Source organism: Solanum verrucosum, unplaced genomic scaffold, assembly GCF_900185275.1.
Source record: "Solanum verrucosum unplaced genomic scaffold, falcon-dt-bn FXZP01000112.1, whole genome shotgun sequence".
NCBI classification, from domain to species: domain Eukaryota; kingdom Viridiplantae; phylum Streptophyta; class Magnoliopsida; order Solanales; family Solanaceae; genus Solanum; species Solanum verrucosum.
Genome location: NW_026020441.1, coordinates 1389810 through 1405746, shown reverse-complemented (window position 1 = coordinate 1405746; position 15937 = coordinate 1389810). Strand labels below are relative to the sequence as shown.

The following is a 15937-nucleotide window of genomic DNA, read 5'->3' as shown; positions in this document are numbered from 1 at the left end:
TACTGTAATTACATGCATTTGTGTTTATGTTTCATGTTTAATGTATAGGAGTACATTGTGTACATGGGCGACAGTCCAAAGGGTGATCTTTCTACAATATCCTCTATGCACACTAGCATTCTGCAAGAGGCTCTTGGGAGGTCAGTGCTGCTACCTGTTCCAATATTTTTTATGAATATGAACTCCCTTTGTCTCAATTAATTAACTGACATATTTTGATTTAACACAAAGTTTAAAAGATATATTAAATTTGTGGTCATAGATGTTTATGTGATTATAATTCAACTTATTAAGGGTAAAATGAACATTTTAAAGTTAAATAGTTACTCATATAGAAATGTTACTCCGTTTAGAATTGATTAAAAAGAAAAGCGCCCCATGGTTAATTCCTTGGTATATATCTTCTCAAATTCTTTCTATATACACTAAATAGTTTTGTAGATAACTGAATTCAACTGATCAAGCTTTGGTTTTACATACATTAATCAGCAGCAATAGACGAGCTTCAGAATCATTGATGTACAGCTATAAAAGAAGCTTCACTGGTTTTGTTGCCAAACTGACCGAGGAAGAGAAGAACAGAATCACAAGTAAGTCAATACGTTATACGTATATATAGAATAAGTGAACCTTTAATTTATTATAGAGAACTGTATAGAAATGAATTGCTTTTTCTTATAGAATTATTTGGCCCCTTTCATAGATTAACTACATTTACATTTGATTCATTCTAATGTCTAAATGGATTTTTGTAATTCAGACATGGATGCAGTTGTATCAGTGTTCCCAAATGGTAGAAAGGAGCTGCATACAACGAGGTCATGGGATTTCGTCGGTTTACCTCAACAAGTTACAAGAAGAACAAGTGTGGAGAGCGACCTTATAATAGGAATGCTAGACACTGGAATTTGGCCAGAGTCACAAAGTTTCAATGATCAACATTTTTCTGCTCCTCCAACTAAGTGGAAAGGCACTTGTCAATCCTCACTTAACTTCACTTGCAATAAGTATGTACTAAGTACTAACATGTCATTTTTTCAAAACTAAAAGAAGAAAATGTCTTATCAAATAAAAACAGACTAGTGTTTTACAACAACATAGGTAAGGACATTGATGCTGGACATTAATTTCAGAAAAATCATCGGAGCAAAATACTATCGAGTTAATGGAGAATTTCCTCTGGGGGATTTTCAATCTCCAAGAGACACAGAAGGACATGGATCACATACAGCATCCATAGCAGCAGGGCGCTCTGTTAGCAACGCAAGCTTGTATGGTCTTGGGTCAGGAATAGCTCGAGGAGGGGTACCTTCTGCAAGGATAGCTGTGTACAAAATATGCTGGTCTGATAGTTGCTACGATGCTGATATTCTAGCAGCATTCGATGATGCAATTGCTGATGGAGTTGATATCATCTCACTCTCAGTAGGAGGGTCTTCACCTTATCAATACTTTGAAGATTCAATAGCCATTGGAGCTTTCCATTCAATGAAGAATGGGATCCTCACGTCGAATTCTGCAGGCAATTCCGGTCCTGATCCTCAAACCGTGACCAATTTGTCACCTTGGTCACTCTCAGTTGCTGCTAGTACCATCGATAGGAGATTTGTCACTGATGTGCAATTAGGAAATGGTGAAGTATATGAGGTGAGAAATCTTACATCTACCAACCTATAATTGGTAATATATTTATATTCCCTCCGTCTCAATTTGTACATGTACGCCTTGTGTTGCAGGGGTATCCATCAACACTTTTGACCTCGAGGACCAGTATCCACTAGTTTATGGTGGAGACGTTCCGAATACTGAGGCAGGGTATAATGGATCTGAATCCAGGTATTAAATTGAAGTAGAACCTAGTTTGAATAATTGTATATAATATCTAAAAACATTATACATATGAAAGGTACTGTGAAGAAAATTCATTGGACAAAAGTAAGGTTAGAGGCAAAATTGTCCTCTGCGATTGGACTTACAATGGAACAATTATAGCTGGAGCTGTTGGAGCTATAATGCAAGATGATTTCAATGATGCTGCGTTTTCTTTCCCCATATCATCTACATACTTGAGCACAAACGATGGTACCGAAGTTTACAATTACCTATATAAAACACGGTATATATATACCTCTACTGCAAACAACAACACTCTAATTCAAATAACAAAGGCTAAATATATACTTTTCTAAATAATTTCTTCAGTAAACCAACAGGAAGAATTCTAAAAAGTAGTGAGAAGGGATCAGAATCTGCCCCTTTCGTGGTTTCCTTTTCATCAAGAGGACCCAATGCAATTACAAGCGATATTCTAAAGGTAAAATTCATTATCACACTAATCCTTGCCTAAGACATTGTAATATTGTATGTTTATCACTAATTAATCGCGAACATTAATTTGGTAGCCTGATTTGAGTGCACCTGGAGTGGACATACTAGCAGCTTGGTCTGAAGGTACCACTGTAACCGGTAATATACATGGAGACAAACGAGTAGTTCCATTTAACATAATATCCGGGACGTCTATGGCTTGTCCTCATGCTACTGCAGCAGCCCTCTATGTTAAATCATTCAACCCAACAATGTCTCCCACTGCCATCAAGTCTGCTCTAATGACTACCGGTAAACTCTTATATTCCACTTCCAATTATACGACACTCTTTCAAAAATCGACAAGTTACAAAATATTTCGCACCATTTAACAATTCTGTTATATACAGCCACACCTATGAGCTCCAGTGCAAACAGTGAGGCAGAATTTGCATACGGGTCTGGTCAAATAAATCCAATAAAAGCTGCACATCCCGGTCTGGTGTACGACATGGTAGAAAATGATTACGTGAAATTCTTGTGTGGCCAAGGATACAGTACCAAGAATTTGCGGATTATTACAGGGGATAAGACTTCTTGTAGTACTTCTCAAACTGATGCAACTGTTTGGGATCTAAACTACCCTTCTTTCACAATTTCTTCTTCAAAAAACTCAAAGATCACCCGAGTGTTTCATAGGACGGTCACCAACGTTGGTACGCCAGTTTCAACTTACAGAGCAACTATTGTAGCACCTCAGGGACTCAACGTTCGAGTGGAACCAAGCCTTATAACATTCAGATCAACAGGGCAGAAGCAATCGTTCGTGGTGTCGATAATGGCACAGATAAATGACTCTATGATTTCAGGTTCTTTGGTGTGGGATGATGGTGTGCATCTAGTTAGGAGCCCTATTGTTGCTTATGCTTCTACATAAAAACATAGGATCATAGGATATTAGCTTCTTCTTGTTTCTTGTAATTACTTCTTTGGATCATTCTTTTCTGTGTAGGTATATAATACATGTATGAGTGAACTAATGCGACTCATTAAACATTTATTGCTTTTCCATTCATACTAGAATTTCTGAATCTTTGTGCACAAATACAACAACTATGAAAGGAGCTTCAATGGGTTAGTCGGTCCCACCAAGCGAGCCATCAACAATTCAGGCTAGGTGATAGAAGGGGGTTCATTCGCCAAAAAATTACACATTATATTAAATCTGATTTTTAGTTTTATATATCATAAAATTGTCACGACTCCAAAACAGACGTGATGACACTTGTCCAATCCCACCAAGACAAGTCAGCCTCAACCCAACAAAAATGAAAGAAATATGAAAATATAAAGTAGAATAAGATAAAGCAGAAAACGTCATACTAACGTTGTGATCCTATATTTGATAGTGTGACAACATTCAAAGTCCGTTCGGGAAGGAAAAGCTCCGGCAAAGTGATTTGGAGCACACGAGGTCGGCCTAAAGGTAGGCTACGGCTTCCTTTCTATTAGATTGAGCTTAATTGTGTAAAAACATGTGGATTGGAGTGAATTATATTGGGGGCGGGTACCCGTTTCTTAGTTTACTTTGATTATACCTTGTGCTAGGATCAATTGGCCATATTTCGGTGTAGTACCACGTGAGTCGAGTTAGTACGTAGAATTGCATGCTTATGTGCTAAATGTTATTGTATGCTTGTATGATGCATGTTGCATGCTTTGTTCATCGTCAGCTGTGAGCATGGTGTCCTTAGTCTAGGTTAGGCTAGCGTTGCCTTAGACTTATGACCCGTATGGAGTGGATATCCTTGACTTTTTGCCTATGTCGTTCGGATGACTTAGCTCCCTGTAGAATGGAATAACATACTTGAGTTTGATAGTCTGAGCCTTAGCTTAGGCGTTATCGCTGCTTGTTGCACTTCTGTATATTCTCCCTCTAATTCTGTGAATCTGACACGTTCTCGGAGGTTCGGTGCATCACCAGAGGTGTGGGATTGAGATAGTATATTCTTGGAGCCTTTTTTGTGATTTCTTGGAGTGGACGACGTTCCACGATGGCTATTGCTGGATTGGATCCTATAGGAGATACCATCACCCCTGGGTCGTTCTTTCTAGCTAGGCTGGGAGCGTATCGCTGGCAAGGTGGACTCGGTGATTTCGGCGATCGCACCCGGGTCTCTCTTTCTAGTCAGGTTGGGAGTGTGCTGCTAGTTGGGTGTCTTCGGGTCACTCTTTCTAGCTGGGTTGGGAGTTGACTACATGGTACGACGACTCGCGATATCTATCTCACCCCCGGGTCCCTCTTTCTAGCTGGGTTGGAAGTGGACTGTCTGGTTGGGTGCTCCTCGGGGTCACTCTTTCTAGCTGGGCTGGGAGTGCACTGCTGGCTGGGTGGAGTCTGATGGGTTATCTTTGTAACTTTGGGTTGGGAGCCGGTTCTCTTCTTTCTCAGTAGACTTAGCTATTTTGTGTACCTGTCGGACTTATGGGGGTTCGTTCAGATTTTATTTAACCTTGCGCACGAGTGTAGCTTCTGGGCTTATGGGGGTCTAGTTAGGTTTAGTTTAACTGTACTTAGTTTATTTCTGGTAGGTTCATGTTCTTTCTTTTCATATTCGTTTTGACCTCTCTGTCTAGATTCTATCCTTTCTTATTATTTTTATCCTTTTTGCTCAGTTGACCATTGATGCCTACTAAGTACATGTTGTTTTGGTACTTATGCTACACTCTGCATCTATTTCATGATGTAGGTCCAGTACCAGTTACCAACGGTGATTAGTTCCAGCCTTCTTTTGCAGATGTGATTCAGAGACGAGGGTGAGCACTTGGCTTTTTGGGTTTGTTCTGTCTCCTTTTGTTTTATATAGTCTTATTGCTTTTGAGACATGCTTTGTTGTGGTCCACTTTTGGGACTTGTACTCCTTATTAGACAACTCTGTACTAGTGACTTCCAGGTTCTAGGAGGGATTTTTGTATATATTTATTTTGGTTTGCTTCCGTCTTGTTGTCCTTTGTTTAGATTATTGCTGTCACTAGTTTCTACCCTTGCGCTCATTACTTGATGTTCTAGGTTACGGTGGGGTATAGTAGGTGTCATCATGACTCGAGAAATCGGGTCGTGACACTCTAATAGATGCTCTATGGTCTTATTGTTGGATTTGGGCTATGGAAATATTATTTAAGTGATTGTTTCTTTTTATATAAATTGATATATGATTTTGGTTGGATAATGATTTCGTTTTAATGAGTATTGATGAGTTTTAGAGTTGCACATGTTTTATCTTTGTGCTCAAAAGAGTTGGTAAGAGTATGTATATTTGGTACGCCCAACATGTGGTGTTAACGGGTGTCAATCACGTCTAGGTGGTATTTCGGGATGTGACAAAGTTGGTATCAAAGCCTAGGCTTTAAGTCTCGTGTCATGGAGTAGTGTTTGGTAGAGTTACAGATGGGTATATAGGCGCCCATACTTATGACCTTGAGGCTATACCAAACAATTAGGATATTTTCTCTTTTTTATTCCTTGTTCGTGCTTTGAGTTAAATCAAGTTTAACCCTTGAATATTATTTTGCAGATGGCTAAGAAACGTGGTTCTTCCTCTGCTGTTCGATCTAATGCATCTGTTGAACGTGGTATGAGACTTGGTATTGCCTCAGTGGCAGTCAAGGCAGGTTCGAGATACTCCATCAACAGGGCCAGCTGTTGTGCCTACTGTTGCTTTGCTAGTTGATGCCGTGATGAGATTATTGAATGTGTTGGAGGCATTAGTGCCTAATCAGGGTGGAGTTTAAGTACCCCAGGCTACTCCACAAATCCAAGAAAACTTATAAAATGATTGTGTGCTTCAATTAGTATTGTTTGTGTGCTTCAATTAATATTATTGGAAGAACTTATATTTGAGAAAGTCGCATTGAAGTTAATTAACAGAAAAGGGGTTAATGTAACTTATAAAATGATTGGTATTAGAGTAGAAATAAAACAACAAATTAAATGGCAAGCATAGAATGATAGAAAAACACTTTATTTTACATCAACTGGCAATAACATAGAATAACAATTAAAACTAAAAAATTTCACGTGCCACATATAATGGCCATGTAAACTTAAAGACTATTTGTTCTAAATGTCGTTACTTTATTAATTTCATGTAGAACACTGGATAGATTATTTTTATGTTATCATTGAGTATGTTGTTGTTGTAATAGTATCAAGTATATAATTATTATATCACATGTAAGCGAAATACGCATTGTATGTGGTTAATTAATTAGGGTTTTCGAGATGAATATTGTTTCCAAGAAGAGCACTGAAAATTTGAGCAAGTTCCATGCCATGACTTTGTACATTCACCTCCTTCACCATCACAGCATTTGCACTCCAAACCAATCGTTGAAAACATCTTCCAATAATCACCTATACATTTAATTATATAAAATAAGAAATAATCATTATTAATTAACATATAAATTAATTCCAAGACAAAGAAAATCATTTAATGTTGCCAAAGAAAAATTAAAATAGTGAGTGCTGACTTTTAGGATGTTGAAGAAATACATGGTTAGCTTCAAAACTTGAAGTGGTTATTATCATTACTAGTACAAGAAGAACAAAGAACATAAAATATTTTGACATGCCCATCATAAAGAGATGTTGTTAAGAGAGCACTCTGGAATTACAAATTGATACTAAATTATGCTGTTATTTATATGCACTAGTAAACGTATCCGTGTAATACACGAATAATATTAAAATACTCCCTTCGTCCATTTTTATTTGTTGTGTTGTGTTTTTCGAAAGTCAATTTGACTAATTTTCAAAGTTAAATGAGATTACATTAATTTGATATTTTAAACAAAAAATTTAGATATTCAAAAATTATATGAAAAGTACTATAAATTGCATTTTTTTTTTCATATGATCAATATGATTAAAAAAATACATTATAAAATATCAGTCAAAGTTTTCATACTTTGACTCTAAAAAAGGAAACTATGACAATTAAAAATAGACGGGGTGATATTACTTTTTAATCGTTTTATATAGTTGGGCTACTAGAAGGAAACAAAATAGTAAGAGCGTGCATCGCGGCTTTAATCCTATTAATACACACAAGTAAGGGTGGCAACGGAACCGGTAACGGAACTACCGGACCGGGACGTTCCGGAACCGGAACGGAACCGGGCACCACGGGCCGGAACCGAACCGGAACCGGGACGGACCGGAACCGGTAATTCCGGAAAAAAATACCCGAACCCGTCCCGGACCGGTAACGGACCGGACCGGACCGGAAACCGGGTCCAACCGTTATAAATTATATTTTTTTATTAAAATTAAAAAATTAGGAATATTACACTTAAAAATTTATACTTTTAAAGTTTTAAATACAAACTTTCAAACTTTTAAAAGTATAAAAGTTTAAATTTCACAATTTAAAACTTTGAAAATTTAAATTCAAACTTTAAAACTATAAAAGTTTAAATTTCACCCTTTAAAAGTTTGAAAATTTAAATTCAAATTTCAAACTTTAAAACTATAAAAAGTTTAAATTTCACAATTCACACTTTAAAAGTTAGAAATTTTAAATTTGAATTATAAACTTTAAAACTATAAAATTATAAAAATTTAAATTTCACACTTTAAAGTTTAAATTTTAAAAGTTTGAAAATTTAAATTCAAACTTTAAAACTATAAAAGTTTAAATTTCACACTTTAAAAATTTGAAAATTTAAAACTTTAAAACTATAAAAGTTTAAATTTCACACATTAAAAGTTAAATTTAAACTTTTGAAGACAATAATAATAAAAAATTAAGGCGAATAGCCTATACTTTTATTAATATTAATTAAATAGTACAAGTTGAGTTACAAAATATTAGTAGAGTATTAAAAAATCTAATCTACACAGCCACCTTCTAGGAAGGGTTCTGTTTGAATTAGACCTCGAATTATTATACTCATACTAATAGACATTTAAATTTAATAGTTCATGCTACCAAGGAAATCTTTTTTTAAATCATTTAACATTTCTCTAGTAACATGCTCTGGAATTGGTTGATTAGCTAGTTCTTCCATTGCATCAATGCCGTCATCACTAAAATCTAGCATTATTTCATCAACGTCATTTTCAAATTTGGTCGGTAGAGGTGGACGACCATAACTCCTTCTCTCGCCATTAATCCAATCTCTAAATAGTACGGATATCTCCAAGCTATCTGCTGCTAATGAATATCTATGCTCTCCAATTTGAAATCTTGCTGCACTAAAAGCGCCTTCCGAAGCTACTGAAGATGCTTGAATAGCTAACACATCTCGAGCAACCGGTTGTAGTTTTGGAAATCCTTTGCCGCGATTGCTCCACCATTCTAGAAGATCAATAGTAGTAGGTTCTGTATTTTGATTAATATATGCATCAAAATCATTTCTATCATTATGAGAAAGTTCAATAATACAATCTATCATATCATCAATTTCATCTTCATTATTATATCTACTCCGAGAACTTTGAGGCTCTTCGTTATGTACTACATTCCTTATATTAGAATTATTATACAAGTCGTACAATTTTCTAGCTTCAATTTTTATACTATCTTTAACATCTTGACAACTAGGTGTTTCATCATCTTCACTATCAATACCCAAATTAAAATATATTTTATCAACCATTCGTGCTGCACCTTAATCTTTGTAATGTGGGTTTAACAAACAAGCAGTTAAATAAATTTGAGGAATAGGAATAAAATATTTTTTAAATTTTTCAATCATTTTCTTAACAGATTGTTCAAATCTTGGTTTATTTTTAAATTTATAAAATTTATTAGAAATAGCACAAATATTAGGTAAAACAGAGCAAATAGTTGGATAATAAAGTGCAGATATTTTTTTTGTAGTTAAATAAAAAACTTTTAAGAATTCTATAAGTTCTTTTATGTCATTCCAATCATTATCATCAAGTCTATATGTCATATTTGAATTATGAGCATTCCAAACCATTTGTAAAGGTTTCCTATATTCATAAGCAACTTCAAGCATTTCAAATAAAGAATTCCATCTTGTACACACTGATTTTGGAATTTTTCTAGGTGGAAGATTAAATTCACGACAACGATTTTCAAAATTTCTACGTCTAGACTTAACTTGACATTTAAAAATAAAATGACATGCAGTTTCAACTTTTGTGCAACCATCGTCATATATTGCTATACCATCTCTAACAATCAAATTATATATGTGTGCAGCACACCTAATATGAAAACCATCAATATAAATAGGGCAAAGAGACGGTTTTAGTATTTCAACAGCATTACTATTATTAGAAGCATTATCTAATGTGACACTACTTATTTTATCACAAATTCCATAGTTTTGCAAAACATCTATAATTGTTTGAGCTATATAACTACCGGTTTTATGCATTTCACAACATTTATAACCTAAAATTCTTTTTTGCAAAGTCCAATTTTCATCAATCCAATGCGCAGTAATTGTGAAATAATCATTACCATTTACACTATGGCCCATATCAGAAGTAATAGCTATTTTACAATTGTTATAATAAAATAAACAACGAAGATATTGAAAATGTTGAGCTTGATAATCAAAGATAGCCTTTTTAATTGTATTTCTAGTAAAACCTTTAAAATGTGGATTATACACAATTTGAATATAATGAATAAAACCGGGATTTTCATATTCTTAGAATTTGCACATTCATATTCTCTTTACGTGAAAGAAGGATCATAATCAACATACATATACATACACTTGAGTGGCACATCAGCTAGCATGCAAATTATGCCATGCATGATGGTTCAAATATATTGAATGCAAACTATATATTGTGCAAATTGGATAGAAGTAAAATTACTTTCTTATATAAAAATCTGGCTTAATACAAAGTTAGTCTCGTGGACTTGTTAGGATATTCCAATTGGATACTGAAATTAAGTCATGTTCTAATTAAACACCTCAATTTTTAATAAATATTCTAATTAGACATTTTCTATTCAAGTATATTTAGAAGAAAGAAAGTGTGTTTGGCTTCATTCGTCTGTTAAAAGTTAAGTTAACCATATAAAATAAGTCATCATTTTTAATTATTTATATGTTTATATAAATTTTGACTAAGTTTAATTTGCAGGTCAAGATGAGATCTTTCGAACAATTAATCCACATAAACAGAAGAATGGGTCAGATCCGATTGATTGAGTTGAGCAAAGGGCTCAACAAGCCTATGTTAGTTGAAAATAATAGTATATATAAAGTAATAATATGACTCTGTATACTAGTAACTTTTATTATAATTATGCAGGCTGGTTATCAACGATACTTGACTGAGTACGCAGCAAGCCTTAAGCGATCGAGCTAACCAAATGTGTACCAAGCATGTGACGGGGAGAGGGTGGGGACAAAAAGATATATAGAGTCTATCATCTATGGTCTACCTTCAATGAATTATGTGCAACATGTTCAGTCAGGACTGTAAGATATTGAGTCTTTACATCAGGCCAAGTCAGTTGATCATGATGTTCAGATCATGTTGTAGCAGATCGAACAACTTACATGTTCTTCACAAATGTCGAAGCAAGAAATTATAATATTTGTAGACTTTTATTTTTGGATCCTTTGATGGATTATTTCTATTGAATTTGATGTTTCTCATTGATAGTTATTATGTTGTAGCTAATTTTAGAATTGATTTGACAACAATTAGTGATGGTTTGTAGGTGTATCTTGAATTATTTTTTAAGTTGGCAAGTGAGATGCGCAAAATTTGCTTGTTTCTGCATCTAATTTTTTTTTTTTTTTAGAAAACTAACGACATGGTCAATTAGTACATCAATTTTTGGAAAAATACAAAATGCAGAAACCTAAAAAATGTGAATGCATTTTCGTCTTTCTATTGAGTCAATCTTCTCATTTATAATCAACGTCTTTTGGAGCTTTTATAGAACGGATATATTTCTATAGATAAATAAAATATCTTCTAGAAGTTTATGCTAAGAATTTTCAGATCTTATGATTTTGAAAAGATCCTTTCATGTATTATGTATGTTAGGTATAAAGGAGAAGAAATTCTAACTTCAAAAGAGATGTTTCTTTTGATGAAAAAGATGAAAATTTGACCTTCTCAATTTTTGACAATGTCATTTTTCTATGTGCTTTCACACTGGAAGGATCCATATAAATCAATTGTCCAATAATTTCCGTGACTTTATGAGATATCTTTCAAGTGTGCAGCTAAATCATTCAAGGGTATGTGGTCAAATGTTGAGTCCAGAGCCAAAAAAAAACAATTTTTTTCCTCTAAAAAACATAAACAGTATATCAATTTTTAAAACCAAAACGATAAAATCGCTACTGAAAAAGCGATATCTTTTAACGCTGTACAAACTTCATTTAAAATATATATATATAAGAGTTAAAAATTTCAATGTTATTGTATTTGGTGAACATAGTGGGGTAAGTATTTACCCTTTGATATGTTAGTCAAGATATACTACGGGAAGCCAAATGAAGAGACACATGGTGCAATCTCAATAATTTATTTGATTTTATTTTATTTATTTTCAAAATTAAAAAAATCCACCCAACTATCCATCTATTTTACCCACTTAATACCTAAATTAAAAAACCTAACCCAATAAAGGTACAAAAAAGTGAATAACACATCAGTAGAACCTCCACCACCAAATTCTCCACCTCCATCACCAAATTTTCCACCTCCACCGTTTGCTTACTCACCTCCACCCCCTTGACCTTACTATTACAATTCACCACCACCCGAGTCGGAGCCATTGTTAGGAGTTTTGACGTTTTAAATTAATTTTGTTTGGGGTTCACATGTTATATACATATATTTATATAATTTTCTAATATAAATATAGGGTCTATGAAAAAGCCAGTGGTTCGTCCAAAGTCCGAACCCATGAACCCCACCTAGCTCCGCCTCTGCCACCAACCCAAAACCCTAACATCGTACCTCTCGTTGCTTTGTCCCATTTTCATGATACAGCAACGAAGCCGACATCCTATACTCCACGGTGTGTCATCTCCTTAAACCAGTGCAATGTTGGAAACTCCGGCAGAGTATCGACGGTCACTAGAGGAACATCCCTTTGAACATTCCAACATTGTACTTTATCCTCAAATCGAACGTATAAATATTGAGTGGCCGTTGTGATTGAGTAGCACTGTAGGGCGTAGCGTTTACTCGGCAGGGATGAGCAAAAATAGAAATTTTAATTTGTAATCTATGGTCGAGCACCGTAAAAGAGAGATGTGAAGATAAATAACATGTATATATTGTGAAGCCCAGTGGATACATACTACATACTTCTTTTCTTTCTCTTATTTTTTATCTTTGTCAAAAGATTTTTTAAGACATGAAATGGGTTTCTCCAGCTGAATAAATTTTTCACCATGAAAATTGAATTGGATTTGCTTAGAGAATACTCTGTAAAGATGTGGGTCAGGACTTTTTAATCCGATCAGTAAAGATAAATAGATAATTAGGTGAGTTTTTTTAATTTTAGGTAAAAGATTAAATAGAAATGAAGAAAATATTAATATTGCGCTAAGTGTGTATAGCAAAGAATATGTGCATACTATTTTTAGAAATTAAATGGTATATTTGACCTTTTTCCGGATATACTATAATGGTACTCAAATGATTAACGGTGTGTCATGTATATAATTCAAAATATTTTTAGCTTTACAGAAAACTAAGAAGATAATATATTTTTTATAATTAATAAGAAAAGCCGCAAATCACTGATGAAAAGGATAAGAGAATCAATCATCTTCACTGAAGAAGAGAGAACACAAAATATTATTTATGCTAATCAGAAATGATACATGACATGATCTGATTATAAGTTAATCCACAATAACTGAAGAACATAGTACGTATTGCCACCAAACACATAGGTACATAACATAGTAACATATCGTGTAGTCTTCAAGGCAGTGTGTAAGCTGCAAAACATGACAATATGAAGACTAATTAGCATATGTATATATTAGAGATATGAAATAATTTTATGAGAATTAAGAACATACGTCCACACTTATAGCCAACGGGACGATTGGCTAGGTTACAACGCTTGGGGATGGTTATGGCAACTTCAGGATTAGCTCCAGAGCTTTTAGCAGTATTTGAGAGCATAACAGCACAGAGACATTTCGGGTTCTGTCCCAATTTTTGTATCTGTAAACAACAACTCCTTGAAACGGATGCATTCTCATCCGATGCTGCTTCCGCGCAAGGAATCAGTTTCATGGCTTCCATATCTGGAGAGTTTCTCCCGCATTCACCAGCACCATCAGCTCCAGCAATGGCCAGTAGCACAACAAATCCAACAACACACAACAAGTAGTTCATATTGCTGCAAGTAATTTTTGTTTCCTTACAAGTTATACGTTGCTATTGCCCTTCTATGGTCTAAATTTATATTGAACATGTTGTTAAGCTAACGTTGACACGTGAAATCCACAAAATACTATAGTGGAGGAGGCATTAAAGCATACTCTATTTTTATATATAATGAAATGATGTAGGTGCTTTGTCAAAAGCAAATTAATTCATTATCAACATTGCCATCATTTGAGATGCATTAAGAGGTGTTCACATTGGAAAAACATGACACTTAATTAAAACAATTTTCAATTAATATAATGCAACAATAATGATTCAAATGCTTACTCCATTAACATATAAAAATGTAATAAGTTATAATAGGAACAAGATTCATCATATTTTTCAATGGAATTTCAGTAAAATCTAATCCTCGAATTAAGTGGGGTTGGGCCTAATATTTTTGGCCTATTTAGAAACGAGGCTTTTTAGCCCAGCCTCATTTGACCTGCTAGCCTCTTAGGCCCAACCCGCAAGCCTCAGAAGCCAGCCCGTGGGTTATAAATATATAAAAATATTTTTTATATATATTTTTAGTAGTGTTTTATTTGTAAAGTTTTTATCAATAAATATTTTAAAAAATAAAAAAAATCAAGTCTTTTAAACTAGCTAGTTTTGTGGGAGGAATGGTGGAATGATCAACATTTTTCCGCTAAATCTTACGTTGACTATTATGTATTTTTGTAAGTATTTACCAAAGTGTGTGATTAATAAATTTATTTTTGTAAGTATTTACCGAAGTGTGTGATTCATAAATGAAAATTTATACGTATTGATGTCGTGTTCATAGACGTCAACGTTCGATACTCTTAGATACTCTTTCTAAGAGAGTAATATTGTTCATTTTTTAGTTGAAGGGCCAACCCGTCCCAACCCATGGCCCGCATAAGACTGGATTAGACTGCTATATATTTTATAGACCCTTTAATTAAAACGATCACCCTATCCTAACTCATTTAACTCTCTAGCCTGTTAGGGTTGGATTGTGCCAGCTCATTTTGACAGCTTTATTGGCAAGTATCAAGATGTAAGCTAATAATATGCACTCCCTGTATAGTTTGTTAGGGTATGAGTTATGACACATCCTTAAAAATAATATTTAAGGAATAACTTAAAGTCTACTTTTTATTATTATATTTTTTAAAAAAAAATATATATAAAATAATTAAAAAACACATTAAATAAATGATAAATATAAATAACATCTTAATTTTATTTGTGCTGATGAGAGTTTCGTTCCTCATTTTATAATTTCCTTTGCCTATCCAAATTTTTCCCACTATTTAAAAAAAGAAAATTATGACATTAAATGTAAAGTATATACTTTTTTTACATCACTGTCCTTACCTCTTTTGGATAAATGATGGATAACATAACCCTCGAAACCCCTCAAAATTCAGATGGTGAACGCAATAAGACAATAATTAGTAGGTGAATGGAGAGCAGTAATATATGTGGGGCCATTTTTATCTACAACGTTTGAAAGAGGTGAAAGATTAGTATCACCAGCTAGGGTATTCACGATTTAATTAAAATTCTTCAAATGATTTTTCAATGAAAAATCATAAATTAATTAAATAAATTTATAGTTGTTTGGGTTTGATTATAAATTTAAAAAAATCCATAATAGTTGGTTTTATTAAAAATATATCGAAATATTTTTTGAACCAAACTAATAAATTATATACAATATATTTATAATCTTTAATACTTTAATTACTTTTTCTTCATCTCTAATAGGCTAGTAAACTTTATACCTTAAGCTCATTTCTAAAGAAAATAAAAATCTATTAATCCAAATTCATTTATTCAAGAAAATAACTATGCGATTTACTTTTAAAAAAAAGTGTATTTTAAAGCTTATATAAATCTTAAAAGACAGTTTTTTCATAATCCAATAAATTATAGCTCCTAGATAAAAAGTAGTGGATTATACATTGAAAAAATATGGAAATTCTTTCCTAATCATAATTGGAAAAAAAGAAAGAAGAGGAGAAAATGTCATTTCTCAAAAAGGATGATAGGAAAAAAGAAAATTCGCCGTTGCCGGGGATCGAACCCGGGTCACCCGCGTGACAGGCGGGAATACTTACCACTATACTACAACGACCAGTTGTTAGTAAATCCCTCCATAAAATAAATAATTTAAATGACGAGTACGTGAGAAAATCCAGAAGAAAAGAGCGACGACATAACCCTGACACCGAGAAAGATCAG

The 15937-nt window shown here is 33.7% G+C and overlaps 2 protein-coding genes, 1 long non-coding RNA gene and 1 other non-coding gene across 6 annotated transcripts in view; 1 reads left to right on the top strand and 3 right to left on the bottom strand.

Annotated features, from left to right (window-relative positions):
- Positions 1 to 63: 63 nt before the first annotated feature.
- LOC125808408 (cucumisin-like) lies at positions 64 to 3244 on the top strand. The gene is made up of 9 exons (XM_049488110.1): positions 64 to 140; positions 499 to 590; positions 761 to 1007; positions 1134 to 1646; positions 1735 to 1836; positions 1907 to 2116; positions 2203 to 2314; positions 2403 to 2665; positions 2701 to 3244. Exons 1-9 carry the CDS (start codon positions 64 to 66, stop codon positions 3242 to 3244), a joined length of 2160 nt encoding a protein of 719 aa, XP_049344067.1.
- Positions 3245 to 6566: 3322 nt separating this feature from the next.
- On the bottom strand, positions 6567 to 6973 carry LOC125808477 (uncharacterized). The gene is made up of 2 exons (XR_007441728.1): positions 6841 to 6973; positions 6567 to 6721 (listed from the first exon to the last, which is right to left on the bottom strand). It is a non-coding gene; the product is annotated as an uncharacterized LOC125808477 (long non-coding RNA).
- Positions 6974 to 13117: 6144 nt separating this feature from the next.
- The window catches only part of LOC125808474 (uncharacterized), a 62749-nt gene continuing 59929 nt past the window's right edge, over positions 13118 to 15937 (bottom strand). For all 3 annotated transcript variants that reach the window (XM_049488177.1, XM_049488176.1, XM_049488179.1), the window contains exons 2-3: positions 13366 to 13687; positions 13118 to 13281 (exon numbers count right to left, since the gene is read on the bottom strand). In XM_049488177.1, coding sequence (XP_049344134.1) covers positions 13265 to 13281; positions 13366 to 13687 — 339 coding nt within the window. In that variant the 3' untranslated portion in view covers positions 13118 to 13264. The remainder of the gene's footprint in view (positions 13282 to 13365; positions 13688 to 15937) is intronic.
- On the bottom strand, positions 15759 to 15830 carry TRNAD-GUC (transfer RNA aspartic acid (anticodon GUC)). The gene has a single exon. It is a non-coding gene; the product is annotated as a tRNA-Asp (tRNA).

Excerpts from the sequence above, each read along its gene's own strand:
- LOC125808408 (XM_049488110.1), top strand. The coding sequence starts at position 64 with ATGGGCGACAGTCCAAAGGGTGATCTTTCTACAATATCCTCTATGCAC. Across the intron at positions 141-498 it reads CTGCAAGAGGCTCTTGGGAG|ACGAGCTTCAGAATCATTGA; the intron begins GTCAGTGCTGCT and ends CAGCAGCAATAG. Across the intron at positions 1,837-1,906 it reads TATAATGGATCTGAATCCAG|GTACTGTGAAGAAAATTCAT; the intron begins GTATTAAATTGA and ends TACATATGAAAG.